The sequence below is a fragment of the Pongo pygmaeus genome, chromosome 6 (assembly GCF_028885625.2).
Source record: "Pongo pygmaeus isolate AG05252 chromosome 6, NHGRI_mPonPyg2-v2.0_pri, whole genome shotgun sequence".
NCBI lineage: Eukaryota > Metazoa > Chordata > Mammalia > Primates > Hominidae > Pongo > Pongo pygmaeus.
The window spans coordinates 157,391,586-157,415,576 of record NC_072379.2 but is presented as its reverse complement, the minus strand read 5'-3'; the positions used below and the strand labels follow the sequence as shown (position 1 = coordinate 157,415,576).

The 23,991-nt window shown below is 38.1% G+C and overlaps 1 protein-coding gene across 3 annotated transcripts in view; it reads left to right on the top strand.

The window, feature by feature from the left end:
- The window catches only part of PTPRN2 (protein tyrosine phosphatase receptor type N2), a 1,025,817-nt gene that overhangs the window by 352,639 nt on the left and 649,187 nt on the right, over positions 1-23,991 (top strand). For all 3 annotated transcript variants that reach the window (XM_054495208.1, XM_054495209.1, XM_054495207.1), the window contains one exon: positions 18,073-18,175. In XM_054495208.1, coding sequence (XP_054351183.1) covers positions 18,073-18,175 — 103 coding nt within the window. The remainder of the gene's footprint in view (positions 1-18,072; positions 18,176-23,991) is intronic.

Here is a 23,991-nt window from a genome sequence, read left to right as displayed (position 1 = left end):
CTGAAAAGGCAAATTTTCCTACCATTAAATTGTTTATGCACCTTTGTCAAAAATAACATGGACATATTTTTATGGATCTATTTCTGGGTTTTCTATTCCATTGTATTATTTGTATCTCTTCACCAATACTACACAGTCTTGATTACTGTACCTGTATAAGATTTGAAATTATATATGATCACTCCTTCCACTTTAATTTTCCCAAATTGTTTTAGCTACTCTAGTTCCTTTGCTCTTCCATATAACTTGCTTTTCTGTATCTACAAAGTATTTCCCTGGGATTTTTTATAGGAATTATGTTAAACCTCTGTATCAATTTGGGGAGAGTTGACATCATTATTAGGTTGAAACTTCTGATCTGCCAACATGGTATGTCTGTCATTTATTTTGATCTTTGGTTTCTTTCATCACCATTGTGTGTGTTTCAGCATATAGGTCCTGTACATGGTTTGTTAAATTTACACCTAAGTATTCTTTGAGTGGTTTTAAATAGTATTTTAATTTCAGTTTTCATGTCTTCATTGTTAGTATATAGTACAAGAACTTATTAGGTTTAGGAGGTTTTTATATTTTTTGTAGAGTCCTTGGGGTTTTCTATGTAGATAATCAGGAAATAGGACATAGGTACAGTTTAATTTCTTCCTTTGTGTCTGCATGCCTTTTTTTTTTTTTTTTTTTTTTATCTTGCCCTATTGCACTGGCTGGAACTTCCAGCTTTATGTTGAATAAGATTGGTGAGAGCAGACATCCTTGCTTTGTTCCTAGTCTTCAGTGAAAGCTTTTGATGGTTACTCACCATTAAGTATAGTGAAATGTGGGGTTTTGTAGATGTTTATTATCAACTTGATAAAGTTCCCCTTGATTTCTGTCGTTCTGAAAGTTTTCATCATGAATGAGTGTTGAATTTTTAAATGTCTTTTCTGCATCGATTGCTATAATCATGTGATTTTTTTCTTCTTTAGCCTATTAATATGGTGGATTACATTGATTTGTTTTGAAATAGTGAACCAGCCTTTCATTCCTGGAATAAACCTCATGATGTATCATTATTTTCATATATTGCTGGATTTTATTTGCTAATATTTTGTAAAGGATTTTTGTGTCTACATTTGTGAGGGATTTTGGTCTGTAGGTTTCTTTCTTTTTACTGTCTTTGTTTGCTTTTGGTATTGGGTTAATATTAGCTACATAAAATAAATTGGGAACTGTCTCCTCACCTTCTATTTTCTGGAAGATATTTATGGAATTTGTTTTAATTCCTCCTTAAATGTTTGGTATAATTCTTTGGTGAAACCATCTGGGCCTGATTATTTCTTTCTGGGTAGATATTTAATTATTAATTCAAGTTCCTTAATAGTGTAGAACTATTCAAATTATTGATTTCACATTGGATGAATTGAGGTAACTTGTGGATTTCAAGGAATCGATCCATTTCATCTATGTTGCCAGGTTTATGTGTGTAGAGTTGTTTATTCCCTGATTATCCTTTTGATGTTTGCAGAGTCTGTAGTGACTTCCCCTGTTTCTTTGCTTATATTGATAATTTGTGTCTTCTCTCTTGTTTTTTGTTAGTCTTGATAGAGATTTGTCAGTTTTACTGATTTTTTTCAAGGAACCAGCTTTCATTGTCATTTATCTTCTCTATTGTTTTTCTCACTTAAATTACATTGATTTCTTTTCTTATCCTTGTTATTTATTTTCTTCTACTTTATTTGGATTTATTGTGTTCTCCTTTATTACAGATTCTTGAAGAATTCAGATTATTGATTTGAGACTTTTTATTTTTCTTTCGACTTTTGTTTTCGGTTTGAGGGTACATATGCATGGGTGAATTGTGTGTTGTTACAGTTTGGTGTGATAACGATCCTGCCACCCAGGTAGTGAACCTAGTCCCTTATAGCTTTTCAACCCACATTTTCCTCCCACCCTCTGCCTCTCGTAGTCCTCGGCGTCGGTGGTCCTCATTTTCGTGTCTGTGTGTACTCAGTGTTTAGTTTCCACTTATAAGTGAGAACACGCAGTATTTGGTTTTCTGTTCCTATATTAATTTGCTTAGGATGATGGCCTACAGCTGCATCTGTGTTGCTGCAAAGGACATGATTTCATTATTTTTATGGCTGTGTAGTAGTCCATGGTGTATGTGTATCATATTTTCTTTTTCCAGTCCATCATTAGTGGGTATCTAGGTTGATTCCATGTCTTTGCTATTGTGAATAATACTGTGATGAATGTACAGTTGCATGTGTCTTTTTGGTAGGATGATTTATTTTCCTTTGGCTATATGCCCATACTGGGATTGCTGGGTCGAATGGTAGTTCTATGTTAAGTTCTTTGAGAAATTTCCAAACTGCTTTCTACACCAGCTGAACTACTTTACATTCCCACCAGCAGTGTATAAGCATTCCCTGTTCTCTGCAACCTTGTCAACATCTGTTATTTTTTGACTTTTTAAAAATATTCATTCTGGCTAATGTGAAATAGTATCTCATTTTGGTTTTGATTTGCATTTCTCTGATGATTAGTAATGATGAACATTTTTCCTACGTTTCTTGGCCACTTCTATGTCTTCTTTTAAGAAGTGTCTGTTCATGTCTCCTGCCCATTTTTTAATGGGGTTGCTTTTTGCTTGTTGAATAATTTAAGTTCCTTACAGATTCTGGATATTAAATTTCTTTTGGATGCTGATATGGTTTGGCTGTGTCCCCACCCACATCTCATCTTAAATTGTAGCTTCCATAATTTCCACGTGTTGTGGGAGGGGCCCTGGTGGGAGATAATTGACTCATGGGGCAGTTTCCCCCATATTGTTCTCATGTTAGTGAATAAGTCTCATGAGATCTGATGGATCTGAAGGAAACCCCTTCTGCTTGGCATTCATTCTCTCTCTTGCCTGCTGCCATGTAAGATGTGCTTTTCACCTTCCACCATGATTGTGAGGCCTCCCCAGCCACATGGAACTATGGGTCCATGAAACCTCTTGCTCTTTTAATTTACCCAGTCTCAAGTGTGTCTTTATCAGCAGTGTGAAAATGGACTAATGCAGATGCATAGTTTGCAAATATTTTTTCCTACCCTATAGGTTGTCTATTTACCTGTTAATAGTTGCTTTTGTTGTTCAGAAGCGCTTTGGTTTAATTAGGTCCCTCTTGTCTTTTTTTTTTTTCTTGCAGTTGCTTTTGGAGATGTTATCAATAAATCTTTGCTAAGGCCTATGTCCAGAGTGGTGTGTCCTACATTTTCTTCTAGGGTTTTTATGGTTTTAGGTCTTACATTTAAATCTTTAAGCCACCTTAAGTTGATTTTTGTATATGGTAAAAGGAAGGAGTCAAGTTTCAATCTTCTGCATATGGCTAACCAGCTATCCTAGCACCATTTATTGAATAGGGAGTCCTTTCTCCACTTCTTGTTTTTGTTGACTTTGTTGAAGATCAGATGTTTGTAGGTGTGTGGCTTTATTTCCGGTTTCTCTAACCTGTTCCATTGGTCTATGTGTCTCTTTTTGTACCAGTACCATGCTGTTTTGGTTACTATGGCCTTATAGTATATTTTGAAGTCAGGTAGTGTGATTCCTCCAGCTTTGTTCTTTTTGCTTAGGGTTGCTTTGGCTATTCAGGCTTTTTTTTTTTTGGATCCATATGAATTTTATAATTCTTTTTTTTTTCTAATTCTGTGAAAAATGATGCTGGTGGTTTGATAGGAATAGCATTGAATCTGTAAATTGCTTTGGGTAATGTCACCATTTTAACAATATTGATTCTTCCTATCCATGAGCATGGAATGTTGTTCAATTTGTTTGTATTATCTCTGATTTCTTTCAGCAGTGTTTTTTAATTCTTGTAGAGATCTTTCATTTTCTTGGTTAGCTATAACCTTAGGTATTTTATTCTTTTTGTACATGTAAATGGGATTGCATTCTTGATTTGGATCTCAGCTTGGAAATTACTGATGTATAGAAATGATATTAGTTTTTTAGTTTTTGTTTTTGTTTTCTAAGGGTCAGTGAATTGTATGCTACTGGTTTTTATACATTGATTTTTTTCCTGAAACTTTACCGAAGTCATTTATTAGTTCTAGGAGTCTTTTGGCAGAGTTTTTAGGGGTTTCTATGTATAGTATATCATCTATGAAGAGAGATAATTTGACTTCCTCTTTTCCTATTTGGATACCTTTTATTTTTTTCCCTTGCCTGACTGCTCTGGCTAGGACTTCCAATACTATGTTGAATAGGAGTGATGAGAGTGGGCATTTTGTTTCATTCCAGTTCTCACAGGAAATGCTTCCAACTTTTGCCTGTTGAATATTATGTTGCCTTTGGGTTTGTAATTGATGGATCTTATTATTTTGAGGCATATTCCTTTTATCTTTGTCCTTTGATGCCTAATTTGTTGAAGGTTTTTAACATGAAGGGACGTTGAATTTTATTGAAAGCCCTTCGTGTATCTACTGAGATGATCATATGGTTTCTGTTTTCAATTCTGTTTAGTGTCACAGAATGATTTAGGGAGGAGTTCCTACTTTTTGGTTTTTTGAAGTAATTTTAGTAGGATTGGTACTAGCTCTGCTTTCTATGTCTGGTAGAATTCAGCTGTGAATTTGTCTGGTTCCGGGCTTTTTTGGTTGGTAGGTTTTTTTTTATTAGCAATTCAATTTTGAAAGTCATTATTCATCTGTTCAGGATTTGAATTTCTTCCTGGTTCAATATTGCAAGGTTGTATGTTTCTGGGAATTTATTTATTTCTTCAAGGTGTTCTAGAAGAAATAGAAAAAACCTAGAAAACCTAAAAGGTTTTCTTGTAATATTACCTTTGACATTTCTGATTGTGCTTATTTAGGTCTTCTATTTTTGTTAATCTAGCTAGTGGTCTACCAATCTTATTTATTATTTCAAAAAATGAACTTTCTTTTGTTTGTGTTTTTGTGTCTCAATTTCATTCAGTTCTGCTCCGATTTTGATATTTTCTTTTCTTCTGCTAGCTTTGGGATTGGTTTGTTCTTTTTTTTTTCTAGTTCTTCCAGGTATAATGTTATATTGTTAATTTGAGATCTTTCTAACTTTATGATGTAGTTGTTTAGTGCTATAAACTTTCCTCTTAACACTACTTTAGCTGTGTCTCAAGTATTCTGGTATGTTGTGTCACTGTTTTCATTAGTTTCAAATAATTTTTTGATTTCTGCCTTAATTTCATTCTTTACCCAAAAGTCATCTAGGAGCAGAATGTTTAATTTTGATGTAATTGGATAGTTTTGAGTGATCTTCTTGTTTTTTATTTGTATTTATATTACACGTGGGCCAAGAGTGTAGTTGGCATGATTTCAATTTCCTTTGGATTTTTTTGAGACTTGCTTTATGGCATGTGGCTGATCTTAGAGTACGTGCCATGTGCAGATAAGAAGAATATATATTCTGTTGTTGTTGGGTATTCTGTAGACGTCTAGAAGACCCAGTTGATCAAGGGTTGAGTTTGAGTCCAGAATATCTTTGTTAGTTTTCTGCCTCTATGATCTGTCTAATGCTGTCAGTGGGATATTGAAATCTCCCCCTATTATTGTGTTTATGTCTCTTTATAGGTCTCTAAGAACTTGTTTTATGAATCTGGGTGCCCCAATATTGGGTGCATAAATACTTAGGGTAGTTAAGTCTTCATGTTGAATTGAACCCTTTTTCATTATGTAAAGCCCCTCTTTGTTCTTTTTGATCATTGCTCGTTTAAAATCTGCTTCATCTGATATAAGAATAGCAACCTCTGCTCTTTGTTGTTTTCCACTTACAAGATAGATCTTTCTCCATCCCTTTACTTTGAGCCGAGGTGTGTCATTACATGTGAGATGGGTTCTTGAAGACAGCAGACAGTTGGGTCTTGCCTCTTTATTCAAGTTGTCAATCTATGCCTTTTAAATGGGTGTTTAGCCTGTTTACATTCAAGGTTAATATTGATATGTAAGGATTTAATCCTGTCATTTGTGTTGTTAGCTGGTTTTCATGTAAACTTGATTGTATAGTTGCTTTATAGTGCAAGTGAGCTATGTATTTGTGTTTTTGTGGAGGCAGGTATCTTTCTTGTTTCCATGTTTAGCACTCCCTTAAGGACCTTTGTAAAGCAGGTCTAATGATAGTGAATTTCTTTAGTGTTCACTTGTCTAAAAAGGATTTTATTTCTTCTTTGCTTATGATGCTTAGTTTTGTGGGATATGAAATTCTTGATTGGAATTTTTTTTCTTTAAGGATGCTGAAAATAGGGCCCCCAGTCTCTTCTGGCTTGTAAGCTTTTTTCTGAAATGTCTGCTGTTAGCCTGATGGGTTCTCTTTGTAACTGACCTGCCCTTTCTGTCTAACTGCTTTTAAGAGTTTTTCTTTCACAACAACCTTGGAGAATCTGATGACCATATGCCTTGGGGATGGTCATCTTATATAGTATCTCACAGGGGTTTTCTGAATTCCTTGAATATCATGTCAACCTCTAGTGAGATTGGGAAAATTTTCATGGACTATATCCTCAAATATGTTTTCCAAGTTGCTTACTCTCTCTCCTTCTCTTTCAGAAATGCCAGTGAGTCATAGTTTTGGTCACTTTACATAATCCCATACTTTTCAGAGGTTTTATTCATTTTTTAACACTCTTTTTTCTTTATTTTTGTCTGCCTGTGTTGATTTGAAAGAGCTGCCTTTAAGCTCTAAAATTCTTTTCTCAGCTTGGTCTATTCTGATGTTAATGCTTCCAATTTTATTATGAAATTCTCATATTGAATTTTTAAATTTCAGAAGTTCAGTTTGGTTATTCTTAAAATGGCTATGTTGTCTTTCAACTCTCAAATCATTTCCTTGGATTGAATTTCAACTTTCTCCTGTATCTCACTGAGTTTCCTTGCCATCTAGACTCTGAATCCTGTCTGTCATTTCAGTCATTTCAGTTTGATTAAGAACCATTGCTGGGTAGCTAGTGTGTTCATTTGTAGGTAAAAAGACACTGGCTTTTAGAACTGCCAGAGTTCTTGTGCTGTTTTCTCATCTGTGAGTGCTCATGTTCTTTTATCCTTTTGAAGTTGCTGCCCTGGGGATGGGGCTTTTTGTTTTTATGTTCGTTATTTCTCATAAGAGTTTTGCTGTTGTGTAAGTTGGATATAGTTGATTGGCTTTGTTTCTGAAATTTTTCATAGGGCCGAGGTTCAGCTTGGCACTCCTGGGCTGTATGCTCTAACCCTGGTGACCTGGGACCAGGCCTGTGGCTTTGTCCTCTGGCCGCTTGAGCTTTAGTACCAGCTGCACTGGGAGGTCAAGGTGCAGCTGGGCTGCTGATGAAAGCACTCCATCAGGGGCCACCAGCTAAACTGCCCCATTGGTGGTTGCTGGCAAAAGTGCCCTGGCAGGGTGGGTGGGGGCCACTGGCAAAAGTGCTCCAGTAGGGCCCTCTTTTTTAATGTAAGCATCTAGTGCTAAAAATTTCACTTAGCACAGTTTTAACTGTGTGTGCCATGAATTTTGATATGTTGTGCTTTTATTTTAATTACATGTAATGTATTATCTTCTCTTTGACCCATAGATTATTTCATAACGTGTTGTTATATTTCCCCATTATCTTTCGGTTATTGATTTCTACCTTGACTATATTGTGGTCAGAGAACACACTCTGAATGATTATAATTTTGCTGAAGTATGTTTTATGGCCCAGCATTAAGTCTATCATGGTATGTATTCTATGGGCAATTGAAAATAACATATACTCTGCTCTTGTTGGGTACAGTGTTCCATAAATGTTCATTAGAGCCTGTTGATTAATGGTATTGTTGAGTTCTTTTCTATCTTTGTTGATTTTTTGTTTAGTTGCTCTATCTATATAATTCATATATAGGATTGCCATATCTTCTTAGTGGGTTGACCTATTTATAACTCCGTAATTCCGTTCTCTGTAGCCATTTTCTTTACAGATAAGTTTAAATATTAACTTATCTGATATTAATATAGCTATTGCTTCCATCCTTTGATTAATACTTACATGATATATTTTTAAAAATATTTTTACTTTCAACCTTCCTGTATCATTTTATTCAAAGTGAGCTTCATATAGTGTATAGTTGAGTCTTTTTTTTAAAAAAAACCCACTCAGCCAGTGTTTTCATTGTCATATTTAGCCCATTTACATTTAATGTAATTATTAATATGTTAGGATTTAAAACTCATTTAATTTTGTATTTTCAACTTGTTCTTGTATTTTTTGTTTCTTTGTTTCTTCCTCCCTTCCTTTGAGTTAATGATTTTGGAAATCCACTTTATCTATGTTTTTGAGTGTATGTCTTTGATAGCTTTCTTTTATTTATTGTTCTAGATATAATATTCATATACATATTCATAACTTATTAAAGTTTACTGGTGTCATAATTTTACCAGTTTGGGTGAAATATAGAAACTTTACCTTCCTTTATGACATTTTACTTATCCCCCTCATTTATATTATAATTGTTTAAATATTTCCTCTATGTGCATTTAAAATGATATTAGACAGTGGTATGATGTTTAATTGAACTGTCAAGCATAAAACTCAAGAGAAGGAATGCTTATTGTACTTACTCAGGTTGTTGCTTGCCATGTTCTTGCATTCTTCCTGATGCTCCAAAATTCCTTTTTTTATATTTCTCTTCTATATGGAGACATAAATTTAGTAATTCTTTCAGAGTTGGTCTGGTGAAAAACACAATTTTCCTTTATCTGGGGATATCTTTATTTCCCCCTTATTCCTGAAGGATACCTTCACTGGGTATCTGGATTGATAGATTTGTGGGATTCTGGGTTGACATATTTTTCTTTCAGCACTTGAAAAACGTGCTGTTTCCTTGTGGCCTCCATTGTTTCTGATAAGAAATCCCCTGTCATTTGAATTGTGTTTTCCTTGTAGGTAAGGTGTCATTTTTCTCTGGCTGCTGTCAAGATTTTTCTTTGTAAGTTTTCAGAAACTTAATTATTATGTGTCTTGGAGGAGATTTGGGTTTACCCTGTTTGGGGTATGCTTAGCTTCTTAAATTTTTAGGTTCATGTTTCTTCCAAAATTGAGAAGTTTTCAGCCATTATTTTTCTGAGTACCTTTTCAGACTTGTCATCTTGTCTTCTTTTTGAAACTCTGATGGCATGAATATTATATCTTTGGTTATAGCCCCACAGTTGCTGAAGCTTTATCATTTTTTTCTACTATTTTCTCTGTGTTGTTGACATTGAGTAATTCCTACTGTTTTATCCTCACTTCACTGATTCTTTCCTCTGTCTCTCCATCCTTCTGTTATGTGCATCCACTGAGTTGTTTATTTTGGTTATTGTATCTTTCAGTAATAATATTTCAATTTGGCTTTTATTTACATCATCTATTTTCTGAGACATCCTACTTTTTCATTTGTTTCAAGTGTGTTCATAATTGCTCATTGAAGCATTTTTATCATAACTGGTTTAAAATATTTCTCAGGCAATTTTAACATCTCAGTCATCTCAGTGTTGGTTTCTGTGGATTGTCTCTTTTCTATTTATTTTGTGATCTTCTTTGTTCTTTGTATGACCAGTTATTTTCTTTTGAAATCTGGACATTTTTGTATTATGTCATGATTCTGGATCTCATTTAAACCTTGCATTTTAACTGTCTCTTTTTGGACACTGCTCTTCTGAGGGTAAGGGGTGGTGATGGTGATTCCTTGTAACTGACAGGTGGAGATGGAAGTCTAGATTCCCCAGGAGGACTCTGTTGATACCTGAAGGTGGGGTCTTTTTACTGCTTGGTTAGGGAGAGGGGTGGGAGTTTCAACTTCCCAGATGGTCTCCGCTGACACTGCAGGGGTTGTGGTAATTACAACCCAATGGAGACGAAAGTTCTGGATCCCTACTTGGCCTTCTCTGACACTACCTGGTGGGCCTGGGGGGAGGCCTTATTACAGCCTCATGAGAGAGGAAGTCTAGATCCCCATTTGGCCTTTGTTGGCATGGGTAGGGAGAGGCTGTACTTTTTTCTGTGGTGTTTTGCTGGGGTAGAGCTGTTAATATCTAATATTTTTCTGTCTTGCTGAGTTGATTCTTTCCTGACTCCTTGATTAGAGGAAGGCTGCTTTAGTTGTGTGTGTGTGTGTGTGTCCACACGTTGGTGTTTCCAGATTGCGGCCTCTTTGACTCCAAGTCTGAGGTACATGAGGCAAAAAGAAAACCCAGGGAATCCACCACCACGTCCTTCTCTGCTCTGCCTTCTTATTGCCATCCTTCAGAGTCTTATGCTTGTTTTACGTATGCTCAGAGATTTTAGTTGTACTTAGTGGGAGGACGTATGTCATCTCTGGGAGTGGATTCCTTCTTCCCAGGGTTATATTTTCTCCAAGATATGCCACGGACAGAAGTTCATAGGAGATGCTTAAACTCCCATATCTCTGCATTGTTTTGTTTGTTTTTTATATCTAAGAGCACAGTTTCTTCTGACTTCCAGGAAGGCTGAGATGGCTGGGCTAAGGTATACAGGGTCCTCTCAGACTGCCCAGTACAGATGATTCTGAGTAGTTGACCAACTGTTGTTCTGGAAGAACTGAGCCCTTATCATAGATCTCAAAGTTGACATAACTCAGACTTATATGATTTTTAGAAAAAAATTTTTAAATTTTAGTTATTTAAATTTTATAAATGATTTTTTTCATGAAAAGTTCTTTTTGTGCCATTGATTTTCTGCTTCCTGATAAATATTAATATTAAGAGAATCCTTTTTAGGAATGGCATGGTTAAAATATCCTTATTTCTAAATCCACAATAATAGATATTATACTAACATTGCAAATGTGCTTTCAATTGAGTATACTCCCAAGAATGGATCAGAAATAGCTATATAAACAAAAGTACATTTCATAGTGGGTGTTTTTAAGTTGCTTTGGCAATGGGATAGACTTGATTATTATTAAGTACATTTAATCTTAAATTGGATAGATAATAGTGAGTGTGGGGCCTGTTTTCTGCAGCGACCTATACTCTAAATGATATATTCCAACTACAGTGGTTTACAGTAAGTTGGAGGCCATCCTAATGGTGAATTTTCCTATCATTCTTCACTTCGGGTAATGCCATTTAGGCTTTTGAGATTTAGAAATATGACAATTGCTTTAATTTGCCATCTATAACATTTTAAAAATCTAGATTTGCATGTGAAAAAAATATTTGTGTGTTCATGAAGATAGCTTATATCTACTGAGCTGTTTTAATTCCATCCAGAATATGTGGTTCTCATCATGTTCTGGACTTCCTATGCCACACACACACATACACACACACACACATACACACAAGCACAGAGCCATCCTGATTTGAAGATTTTGGTAATGTGTTTTTGTACAGGGCATAAAAATATATCTCTGTAATTACATGATATTTAGTGATTAGATAATTATGGATAATTGCATGGGGTAGTTCTAAGTGCTAAAGTGTTACCATAAGATCTAAAATGTACAAATTGCATAATAATTATTCTTGAGAGTTATTTGGTAATTTTGAGCATAATTATCATGTGATCCACAGTGCATGTAATTAATGCATAATCACATGGATTTTGCCTTCATAACTACTTCACCCTTGTTATAAAGCTCTTTGTCATAACATTTGAGTATAAATATATTGTAATTGGCTCCCGGATACAGTACATTAAGCCCCATGATAATTGCTTTCACAGTAACAATACCCCTTATTCCATTCCAATTGCTGTCTTTTAAGATTTTGTTAGGAAGAACAAAATACCTAAGGTATGATGGCGGGCAGGTAGAGGAGTGGGTGAGTGGCGGGTACTATGTGCTCATTGTGGTTGAGGAGTATCTTTGCTGTGACCACAATATTTCCATGTAGATGGAAGATGTTTCCATCTTTCATAGTAGATAAAAATCTGTCTTCTAACTAAACTTGTATTTGGTGTAAGGCTCCTTGCTGTCTAGCCATAGTCAGCACCCATTAAGTCTATTTTTTTAATTTTTAATTTTTGTGGGTACACAGGTGTATATATTTATGGGGTACATGGGATATTTTGATACGGGCATACAATGCATAATAATCATGTCAGGGTAAATGGGATGTTCATCACCTGAAGTATTTATCCTTTCATTGTGTTACAGATAATCCAGTTATACTCCTAGTTATTTTTAAATGTACAATAAATTATTGTTGACTGTAGTTACCCTGTTGTGCTGTCAAGTACCAGATCTTATTCATTCTACTTAACTGTATTTTTGTACTCATTAACCATTCCCACTTGCCTCCCGCCCCCTGCCAATTTCCTTCCCAGTAACAATGGTTACTTCCTTCTGGCAACTGTTGTTCTACTCTCTCTAAGTTCAGTTGTTTTAATTTTCAGTTCCCACAAATCGGTGAGAACATGCAAAGTTTGTCTTTCTATGTCTGGCTTATTTCACTCAACATAACGATTTTCAGTTCCATCCATGTTGTTGCAAATGAAAGAATCTCACCTTTTTATGGCTGAATAGTACTCCATTGTGTAGAGGTACCACATTTTTTTAAATCCATTCATCTGTTGATGGACATTTAGGTTGCTTCCAAATGTTCACTATTGTTAACAGTGCTGCAATAAACATGGGAGTGCGGATCCTCTATTTGATACACTGATTACCTTTTGGGTATAAACCTAGCAGTGGGATTGCTGGATTATATTACAGCTCTATTTTCAGCTTTTTAAGGAACCTCCAAACTACTCTCCATAATAGTTGTACTAATTTACAATTCTACTAACAGTGTGTATGAGGGTTCCCTTTTTCCTATATCCTCGCCAGCATTTGTTATTGCCTGTCTTTTGGACAAAAGCTATTTTAACTGGGTGAGATGATATCTCATTGTAGGTTTGATTTGCATTTCTCTGATGATCAGTGATGTTGAGCACCTTTTCATACCCGTTTGCCATCTGAATGTCTTTTTTGAGAAATGTCTATTCAGAGTTATATCTATTTTCCCATTTTAAATTAGATTAAATTTTTTTCTACAGAGTTGTTTGAGCTTTTTATACATTCTGGTTATTAATCCCTTGTCAGATGAATATTTTGCAAATATTTTCTCCTATTCTATGGGTATCTCTTCACTTTGTTGTTTCCTTTGCTGTGCAGAGGTTTTTTCACTTGATGTGATCCCATCTGCCCAGTTTTGCTTTGGTTGCCTGTGCTTGTGGAGCATTACTCAAGTTGCTTTGGCTGCCTGTGCTTATGGGGTATTACTAAATAAATCTTTACACTATCCAATATCCTAGGGAGTTTTCCCAGTGTTTTCTTGTAGTCGTTTCATAGTTTGAGGTCTTAGATTTATGTCTTTAATCCATTTTTATGTGATTTTTGTATACGACGAGCTAGGAGTCCAGTGTCATTCTTCTGCATGTGGTTATCCAGTCTTCCCAGCACCATTTATTGAAGAGACTGTCCTGTCCCCAGGACAGCTGACGATTGTTGACGATTTTTGCATCAATATTCATCAGGGATATTGACCTGTAGTTTTATTTTTTGATGTGTCTTTGGTTTTGGTATCAGGGTAATACTGGCTTAATGGAATGAATTTGGAAGTGTTTCCTCCTCCTCTATCTTTTGGAATAGTTTGAGTAAGATTCTTCTTTAAATATTTGGTAAAATTCAGCAGTGAAGTGATCAAGTCCCAGGCTTTTCTTTGCTTGGAGACTTTATTACAGCTTCAATCTCATTATTTGTTATTGATTGTTCAGGTTTTGGATTTCTTCATGGTTCAGTCTTGGTAGGTTCTATGTGTCTAGGAATTTATCCATTTCTTCTGGGTTTTCTAATTTACTGGCATGTAGTTGCTCATAGTAGCCTCTAATGATCCTTTGAATTACTGCAGTATTAGTTGTAATGTCTCCTTTTTCATCTCTGATTTTATTTATTTGGGTCTTTTTTTTTCTTAGACTAGAAAATGGTTTGTCAATTTTGTTTATCTTTTCAAAAACCAACTTTTTGTTTCATTGATCTTTTGTATTGTTTTCTTCATTCCAACTTGATTTATTTCTGCTCTAATCTTTATTATTTCTTTTCTTTTACTAATTTTGGGTTTGGTTTGCTCTTGCTTTTCTAGTTCTTTAAGATGCATCATTAGATTGTTCGAGGGTATTCTCTTTTTTTTTGATGTAGGTGTTTATAGCTATAAACTTTCCTCTTAGTACTGCTTTTGCTGCATCCCACAGGTTTTTGGTATGTTGTGTTTGTATTATTATTTGTTTCAAGAAATCTCTAAATTTTCTTCTTAATTTCCTCATTGACCCACTGGTCATTCAGAAGCATATTGTTTAATTTCCATGTGTTTGTATAGTTTCCAAAATTTTCCCTGTTATTGATTTCTAGTGTTATTCCATCATGGTCAGAGAAGATACGTGATATAATTTCAGTTTGTTTTTGAATTTTTAAAGATGCATTTTTTTGCCATAATGTATGGGCGATTCTTGAGAATTATTCAAGTGTTGAGGAGAAGAATGTGGATTTCATAGCCACTGAATGAAATGTTCTGTAAATGTCAATTCGGTCCATTTGGTCAATAGTGCAGCTTGGTCAATATATCTTCGTTGAATTTCTGTCTCAATGATCTGTCCAGTGCTGAAAGTGGCATGTGGAAGTCTTCAGCTGTTATTGTATTGGGGTCTGTCTCTTGCTTTAACTCTAATAAAATTTGTTTTATATATCTGGATGCTCCAATGTTGGGTACATATATATTTACAATTGTTATGTCCTCTTGCTTAATTTACCCCTTTATCATTATGACCTTCTTTGTCTCTTTTGGTAGTTTTGTCTTGAAATCTATTTTGTCTGATACAAGTACAGCTACTCTTGCTCTTTTTTGGTTTCCATTTGCATGGACTATCTTTTTCCATTCCTTTCTTTTTAGTCTATATTTGTCTTTATAGGTGAAGTGTGTCTTTTGTAGGCAACAGATGATTGGGTCTTTTTTTTAATCCATTCAACCACTCGGTGTCTTTTGATTGGAGAGTTTAGTCCATGTGTACTCAGTGTTGTTATTGATAGGTAAGAACTTATTCTTGCCATTTTATTTGTTTTCTGATTGTTTTGTGGTCTTCTCTTTCTTATTTCTTTCCTTACTTTTTTTTAAGTGAAAGTGATTTTCTTTGGTGGTATGTTTTAATTTCTAGCTTTTTACTTTTTGTTGTATCTGTTTATGTTTTTTGATTTGAGGTTACAATAAGGCTTGCAAATAACATCTTATAACCCATTATTTTAAACGGATGACAACTTAACATTGATTGCATAAGCAAACTAACAAACCAGCACAGAGAAAACTAATAAAAACTCTACACTTTAGCTTCATCCCCCTACTTTTTAACTTTTTGTTGTTTCTATTTATATGTTTATATCTGAAAAGTTGTTGGAGTTATTTTTGATCAGTTCATCTTTTAGTCTTTTAACTCCAGATATGAGCAGTTTACACACCACAATTACAGTGTTATGATATTCTGTGTTTTTCTGTGTACTTACTACTACCAGTGAGTTTTGTACCTTCAGATGATTTCTTACTGCTCACTAACATTCTTTTATTTCAGACGGAAGAAATCCTTTTAGCATTTCTTATAGGACAAGTCTGGTCTTGATGGAATCCTTCAGCTTTTGTTTGTCTGGGAAAGTATTTTTCCTTCATATTTGAAATGCATTTTTGTTGGATATATAATTTCAGAATAAAAGGGTTTCTTTCCTTTAGCACTTTAAATAACAATCCCGTTTCCTGGCCTGTAAAGTTTCCACTGAAAAGTCTGCTGCCAGATGTACTGGAGCTCCATTGTATTTTGTTTGTTTGTTTATTTTCTTTTGCAGCTTTTAGGATCCTTTCTTCATTCCTGACCTTTGGGAGTTTGATAATTAAATGTCTTGAGGTAGTCTTATTTGGGTTGAATCTGTTTAGTGTTCTTATAGCCTTCTTATACTTGAACATTGACATCTTTCTCTAGGTTCGAGAAGTTCTCATTATTATCCTTTCGACTAAACTTTCTACCTCTTCCTTTCTCTCTCTCCCTCCTCTTTAAGGCCGATAAATCTTAGATTTGTCTTTTTGAGGCTATTTTCTAGATTATGCGGGTGTGCTTCATTTTTTAAAATCCTTTTTTCTTTGGTCTCCTCTGACGGCATATTTTCAACTAGCCAGTCTTCAAGCTCACTAATTCTTTGCCTTGCTTGGTCAACTCTGCTGTCAAGAGAGTCTGAGGCATTCTGCAGTGGGTCAGTTATATTTTTCAACTCCAGAGATTTTGCATGATTGTTTTTAATTATTCTAATTTCATTGTTAAGTTTATCTGATAGGATTCTGTTTGTCTTTTCTATGTTATCTTGAATTTCACTGAATTTTTTTAAAACAACTATTTTTAATTCTTTGTCTGAAAGGTTACATATCTATCCCTGTCTCTCCAGGATTGGTCCCTGGTGCCTTATTTAGTTCATTTGGTGAGGTCATGTTTTCCTGGATGGTCTTGATGCTCTTGGATGTTTGTTGGTGTCTGAGTTAGGTATTTATTGTAGTCGCTAAAATCTGGGCTTGTTTGTACTCATCCTTCTTGGGAAGGCTTTCCAGGTATTTGAAAAGACTTTGGAGCTGTGATCTACGTTTTTAATCCTTGCAGCCATATCTGCATTAGGGGCCACTCAAAGCCCAGTAATTTCATGGCTCTTTCAGACTCATAGAAGTACCACCTTGGCAGTCTTGGATACAATCCAGAAGAATTTTGTGGATCACCAGGCAGACTTTTCTCTTACATTCTCCCAAACAAACGGATGGTCTCTCTCCCCCCTCCGGGAGCTTCTTGGAGCTGGGCGAGGGGTGACACAAGCACCTCTGTGGCCACTCCACCACTAGGACTGTACCGGATCAGACCTGAAGCCAGGACATCTCTGAGTCTTACCCAAGGCCCATGGGGTACTGCCTGAGTACCACTGTTGATTATTCAGGGCCCAAAGGCTCTGTAGTCAGGAGATGATGAATCCTTCCAGTACTGGGACCTTCCCTTCAAGGCAGTGGATTTTCCTTTGGCCCAAGGTGTGTCTAGAAATGTCACCTGGCAGCTAGGGCCTGGAATGGGGGCCTCATGACTCTGCCCAGTGCCCTATCCTACTTTGGCTGAGCAGTTATCTCAGTTGTAAGACAAAGTCCTCTTTACTCTTCCCTCTCCTCTCCTCAAGGAGAAGGAAGGAGTCTCTTTTGGAGCTGTGAGCTGTGCTGCCTAGGGTTGAGGGAGGGGTGACACTAGCACCCTTAGTTGCCCCAGCTGGTACCTTACTAGGTTGTGTGCACCCCAAGTCCAGTGGCTACAAGCCAAGCACAGCACCAAGACTTGCCCAGGAATTATAGTCCTTCCATCATAGACAGCCTTCAAGTTTATTTAGGACCCCAGAGCACTTCAGCCTATGGTGGTGAGGCTTGTCAGAACTCAGATTCTGACCACTGGGATGGGTGGTACCGCTCTGTCTAGGGCTGGTCTAAATATTCCCTCCATGGGCACTGGTTGAGTTTTGCCTGTTGTTTTTACTGTGACAGGGCAGCACCGAGTTCCTATACCAAGTCCCACTATCACTGTGCTCTCTCCCCCAAGTGCATGCGTTCTCCCTCTAGGGCACACAGCCACTGCAGGGGGATGGGTGAGGGGTGACATCAGCAATTCCAAACGATCTTTTCCACCCTCTTCAGTGCCTCTTTCAATGATATGGAGTTAAAACCAGGTACTGTGACCACTCACCTGAAATTTGGTTCATATGAAGGTACTTTGCTGTGTGGACAGTTGTTCAATTTGGTGTTCCTACAGGGAGGATGATTGATGGAGGCTTCTATTTGGCCAGCTTTCTCCACTCTCACCCAAGCCTTTTTATTATTATTAATGCAGCAGAGCATCAGTTTTCTTTTTGGCCTAGAAGTTTCAGAAAGCTGGAGTTTCTGTAAGGAGATCTTGATAAACTGCAGTGAGAGGGAGCCTTACTTTGCTGATGGGACCATCAACTTAATGCTGAAATGCAACTAATTATGAGACTGAAGCAAGAGCTTTGGCTAAACTTCCAAAATGATGACACAATTTTTGCAACTTTTGTCCACAGGTTTCACGTGGCAGGATGACTATACTCAGTATGTGATGGACCAGGAACTTGCAGACCTCCCGAAAACTTACCTGAGGCGTCCTGAAGCATCCAGCCCAGCCAGGTAAGTGTGGACGTGGCTTGTTGCTCCTTGCTCCCAGGACACAGCCCATAGCCATTACACTTATTATTTGTTTGTTTGTTTTAATGTAGCAAAGCACCCACCATCTTTCTGGTGCAGATGTTTCAGAAAGTTAGGATGTCTGTAAGGAAAAGGTTGGTTCCCATGAGAGAAAGCGATATTGGGGTGACCCTCCAGTAAGAGACATGCCCAGGGGTTCTTCATTTTTCCATGAGACTCTTAGAAAAATCCTGATTTTCAAGGCCTTGGTCGAAAGCAGATAAGTCGAGAATTCTCATTTCTCAGTAAGAAATTATTTTTGCTTTAGACAAAAAACAGAATTAAATTGTGAAAGTCTTTATCATCCTTTCCCAGAGCATAGCAACCTATACTGAGCTAAATATATTGTTCCATATTATCTTATTTTGTACTCAAACTATGTGGTAATGTCATACATACCATGGACTAATGTCATACCGATTCTTGAAAGTGAGGAAATTGAGTCATAGGGAGGTTAAAAAATTAGTCTAAAGACAAAGCACAGTAAGAAAGCTGGCACTGTCGGATTCCTGACCCATTGTGCTATTTTTCATGTTAAAAAAAAAAAAAAAACATGAAAACGACCTTTCTTAAAGGTTTAGTTTGAAAAGTCCATTTTTCCCTGACAGACTATTCTAGAGCCATAGTCTTTAGAAAGATTCCAGTAACACAAAATTTAGATACCTTCTTTCATGCTCATGGCCATCTGATAGGGAAAGCAGTTAAGTGTCCTGGCAGGATCAAGAGTGAGAACTTGTGGAGAACTGGTAACCGTCCCCCAGCAGGCCGCACACACTGAGGGCGGGGGCTGCCTCTTTCCTCAGAACGCGGCGCACACTGAGGGCGGGGGCTGCGTCTTTCCCCAGAACGCGGCGCACACTGAGGGCGGGGGCTGCGTCTTTCCCCGGAACGCGGCGCACACTGAGGGCGGGGGCTGCGTCTTTCCCCGGAACGCGGCGCACACTGAGGGCGGGGGCTGCGTCTTTCCCCGGAACGCGGCGCACACTGAGGGCGGGGGCTGCGTCTTTCCCCGGAACGCGGCGCACACTGAGGGCGGGGGCTGCGTCTTTCCCCGGAACGCGGCGCACACTGAGGGCGGGGGCTGCGTCTTTCCCCGGAACGCGGCGCACACTGAGGGCGGGGGCTGCGTCTTTCCCCGGAACGCGGCGCACACTGAGGGCGGGGGCTGCGTCTTTCCCCGGAACGCGGCGCACACTGAGGGCGGGGGCTGCGTCTTAAGCACGCGGCGCACACTGAGGGCGGCGGCTGCTTATTTCCCCAGCACGTCGCGCTCACTGAGGGCAGGGGCTGCGTCTTTCCCCAGCACGCGGTGCACACTGAGGGCAGAGGCTTCGTCTTCAGCACACGGCGCACACTGAGGGCAGAGGCTTCGTCTTCAGCACGCGGTGCACACTGAGGGCAGGGACTGCATCTTTGTGCTTCTGTGCCTGGTGTATCTACCTTTAATACCTCCTTTATCAAAGAGAATGTGCTGTTATAGTCTGTAAGACTTTTCTGTAGGAAACCAAACAAAAAACCACCAAAATGTTTTCAACTTGAGCTGTGTTGAATTTCCATTTTGTATGTGTTCAAACTCCTTATACTCCTCTCTAAATTCCACTGGGGGCGTTGTGCACTGCCCCAGTGACATTGAACTCCATCAAGTATAGGGATGGGTTGGACGGTCAAGAAGGGCAAAAAACAGAGGGCTGGAAGAATTCGGAAAACCAAGCAAGGGATGGCGCCTCCTCACTCTGGGGGGTGCAGAACAGGGCAAACAGAAGCTGCCAAACGTGGGAGGAAAGGGGCACCACGGAGAGAAGAATCCAGGGAGGACCTGCCTCTGAGAAAAACTCAGCAACAACCCTGGAGAGGCGCCTGGATTGTGCCTTCTAAACAACGTTAAATGTGGTCATTTGAAAAATTGCCAGTTTTTATTATTTAAAACAGTGCCAGTTTTATTATGAAAAATGGTATGTTATCTTTGTTTTATGAATTATAAGTGAGATTAAAAGTTTAAAATACATATGCTTTGAGATTGGAATTTTCTTCTTTCCTCTCTTCCTTCCTTCCTTTTTCTTTCTTCTTTCTTTCTTTTTTTTTTTTTTGGCTCTTGCTTCATCACCTAGGCCAGAGTGCAGTGGCGTGATCTCGGCTCACTACAGCCTCCACCGCTTGGGTTCAAGCAATTCTCTTGCCTCAGCCTCCTGAGTAGCTGGGACTACAGGTGTGTGCCACCATACCCAGCTAATTTTTCTATTTTTTGTAGAGATGGGGTTTTGCCATGTTGGCCAGGCTGGTCTCGAACTCCTGACCTCATGATCCGCCCACCTTGGTCTCCCAAAGTGCTGGGATTACAGGCATGAGCCACCACGTGCAGCCGAGACTGGAATTTTCTTTGTGAATTTTCTGTATATGGTCTTTGTCTGTATAAAAAGGACTTTTTGTGTTTTTCTGTTTGTTCTTTTTATTATAGGTTCTTTATATTTCAGGCTAGTAACTTTTCACATATTATATTTTGTAAAAATATTTTTATCAGCCTGGAATGTAGATGGCACTAGCTATGGTTGCAAATAAAAACAGCTCTTACCATTCTGTAGGTTGGATTTCTAAGTTCTTTCTTTGTGAGTGTTGAACCCAGGCAAGAGCAATTATCCCTGCCCCCAAAACAGAGGCCCATTTAGGGAGGCAAAGGCTGGATATTCTCCAGACTCCTTTCCTCCACACTCCCCTCCCCTGCCCTGTGATGGGCTTCATGCCTTTAAGCTCCATCGGGTCCTCTGGGCCTCTGGCTTTGGTGGGGTTTGGAACAAGCTGTACCCAGCATGGAGGGCAGAGGAGTCTGGGCACGTTCCCCAGCTCTTCCCCAGGCCCAGACATGACTGCCTGGGGACAATCACTCCCTCTCATGCTGTCCCTCCTGCTGACCCAAAGGCCTCCCCAGTCCTGCCAGCGCCTTCCTCATGCCGGACTCTGACACCTACTGAGGGAGGTTCCTATGAGGCCCTGCCCAGGAGAGAATAAGAAACAGTGTGGCCCATCGTCTTCCTCAACAGTTGCCCACAATATTTCCTGATGCAAATGTGATCGTTTTTCTTTTTTTCCTAAAATTTCTGGAAAACTTCTTTTACCATTGAAATGATCTACTTTCTAGTATATTGTTTAGGAATGTTCTTCATTTATAGAGCATTTTCATTGTCTTCCACGATTATTGGTAAAATATGCTTACACTGTTGTGTGATTTGGGGTATTTATAAGCTATCCTTTAATAGCGATTTCCACATTTGTTAATGCAGTGTAGTGAATGCTATTCTCTTGATGAAAAGAGTCAAACTCTGTAAAATATTTTTAGAGATGTATTCTGAGCCAAATATGAGTGGCCATAGCCCGTAATGCAGCCCTCAGGAGGTCCTGAGAACATGGGCCCAGGGTGCTCAGGGTGCAGCTTGGTTTTATAGATTTTAGGGAGGCGTGAGACATCAATCAAATACATTGGTTTGGTTCAGAAGGTGGGACAACTCAAAGCAGGGGCTTCCAGGCTGTAGGTGAATTCAAACATTTTCTGGTTGACAACTGGTTGAGTTTATCTGAAGACCTGGGATCAATAGAAAGAAAATGTTCCAGTTAATATAAAGGATTATGGAGACCAAGTTTTATTGTGCAGAGGAAGCTCTCAGCAGACTTCAGAGAGAGCAGGTTGTAAGATGCTTCTTATTGGACCTAAAAGGGTGCCTGGCTCTTGGTTGATTATCTCCTGGATCTGGAAAGGAAGGAAGGAAAACAAAGGGGAAAGGAGATCCCTACAGAATGTGGATTTTTCCCACAAGAGACTTTGCACGGCAATTTCCAGGTATTGCAAGGAAATATATTTTAGGGTTAAATATTTTGATTTTTTCCCCTTGTCTCATAATGTTCTGCCAGAGTCAGACTGAAAAGTAAGTCACAATATATAGGGTCAAATAAAACCCATCTGATGAGAATTTATGGTTTGTGGGGTATGACTCCCCAGATCTCTTAGATAGGAATTTGGGCAAGAGAAAAAATCAGAGCTTAGTTCTCACTAGTATGGTTTTTAAAATTACTCAGTACATGTGTAGTTATATTCCTTTGCCATTGTAAACTTACTTTTTCTTTAGCCAGGTGTGGTGGCGCCTGGCTACTCAGGAGGCTAAGAGAGAGGATCACCTGAGCCCGGGTGATTGAGGCTGCAGTTAGTCATGATCACACACAGCACTCTAGCCTGGGAGATAGAGTGAGACCCTGTCTCAAAAAAAACCCACTTTTTTTTCACCCTTGTAACACGATTTTTAAAAAGAATTATCTCTTAGATTTTCTTCTTTTTGTTGTTCTCTTACTTTTAAATAAAACTTCTTTGGTAAAACTTATTTACGCTATTTATTCATTTTTTAAAAAATAATGAAATCAAATAATTTGCTTTTGAGCATAATTTTAACATCATTCTATAACTGATGAATTCTCACTTGCTTTTGTTCTAAATTATCTGTAATTGTCATTTTATATCCTTTTGAAACAATAAATGTTTGGTAGGCTTTTCTACTTTTTCATATTTATGTGTTGTTTTTAAACTTCAAATTAGTGTCTAATTCTACTGCATTTTAGTCAGAATGTGACTTTGTTCAACTTTTACTCTTTGGTAATTTTGAGGTTTTCTTTGGCCTAATTGATACCATACTTAATCTTCAATTGGCGCTTCAAAAATATATTTGTATAACTATTTGCAGGATACAGACTTTTATAAATAGTTTATAATTATAGATATATGATGTGTAATTAGGTAAAAATGTAAGTGTCAATTGTATTACTTCAACATGTCCTTATTTATATTGTGACTTTCTGAAATTTCTCAGACAAAAACAGTATTTCTGTGAGTTTTCCTTTGGGGGTTGATGTGTTTAGCTTCATAGGCTCTGAGGCTCTGCTGCTTAGCACACAGGGGCTGCGTCAGCCCGTCCTCAGTGTCCATCATTAGTGGATTGTTGTTTAAATGGTGCCTGCATCTCCCTTAATGCTTGTTGTCTTGGATTCCATTTTCCTAAATGAGTAGGGCCTTTCCTGCTTCCTCTTTGTTTTTGTTGCCTGATTAATCCATGGCTATCTTCAGAATTTGACCTTTGGGACTGTTTCTGTTTGAAACTCAGCTTTTATAAGATCAAGCGGTGTTTCCAAAGCCCCTTGGGTCAGGTCGGAGGGCGGGTTATAGCAGCAAGGGGACTGATTCCTCTGTGGGGCTTTTTCTTCTCATATGTGGATTGTGGCTTGTTTGCCTTCTCATACGTGGATTGTGGCTCATTTGCCTCTTCTTTAGTATTCATAATTTTGTCTTATTTTAGATTTAATTTGTGGCCATCACCTCTAGATTTTCAAGCAATTTTAAAGTAATGGATTTGTTTCATTCCTCGTTAAAGGGATCATCATGTTCTGATTCCTGCTGCATGATAAGGAATTGTGTTGGCTTTCAGCGTCCTCACTCCCCACTCCCAGGAGCTGCTTCTAACCAGGCTCCCCTAGTGCCTGCCTGTGCCCTTCACCAGATGGACCCTGGGCCAGCATTTGTTGGATAAATGGTGGTGAAGGAGAGAATGCGTTATCTGCCCATGCCTTTGAATTCTTGCATGGGTAGCTACACTAACCAAGAATGTCACCTGGCTTTCTCCACTCCATGTGTATTCAGAGCATTCTGAGCTTCACAGCTGAACAAGAATCCACAATGGGCCAGTGACATAGTAGTTGGTGTTCTTTACATAAGGCAGTTAATCTCC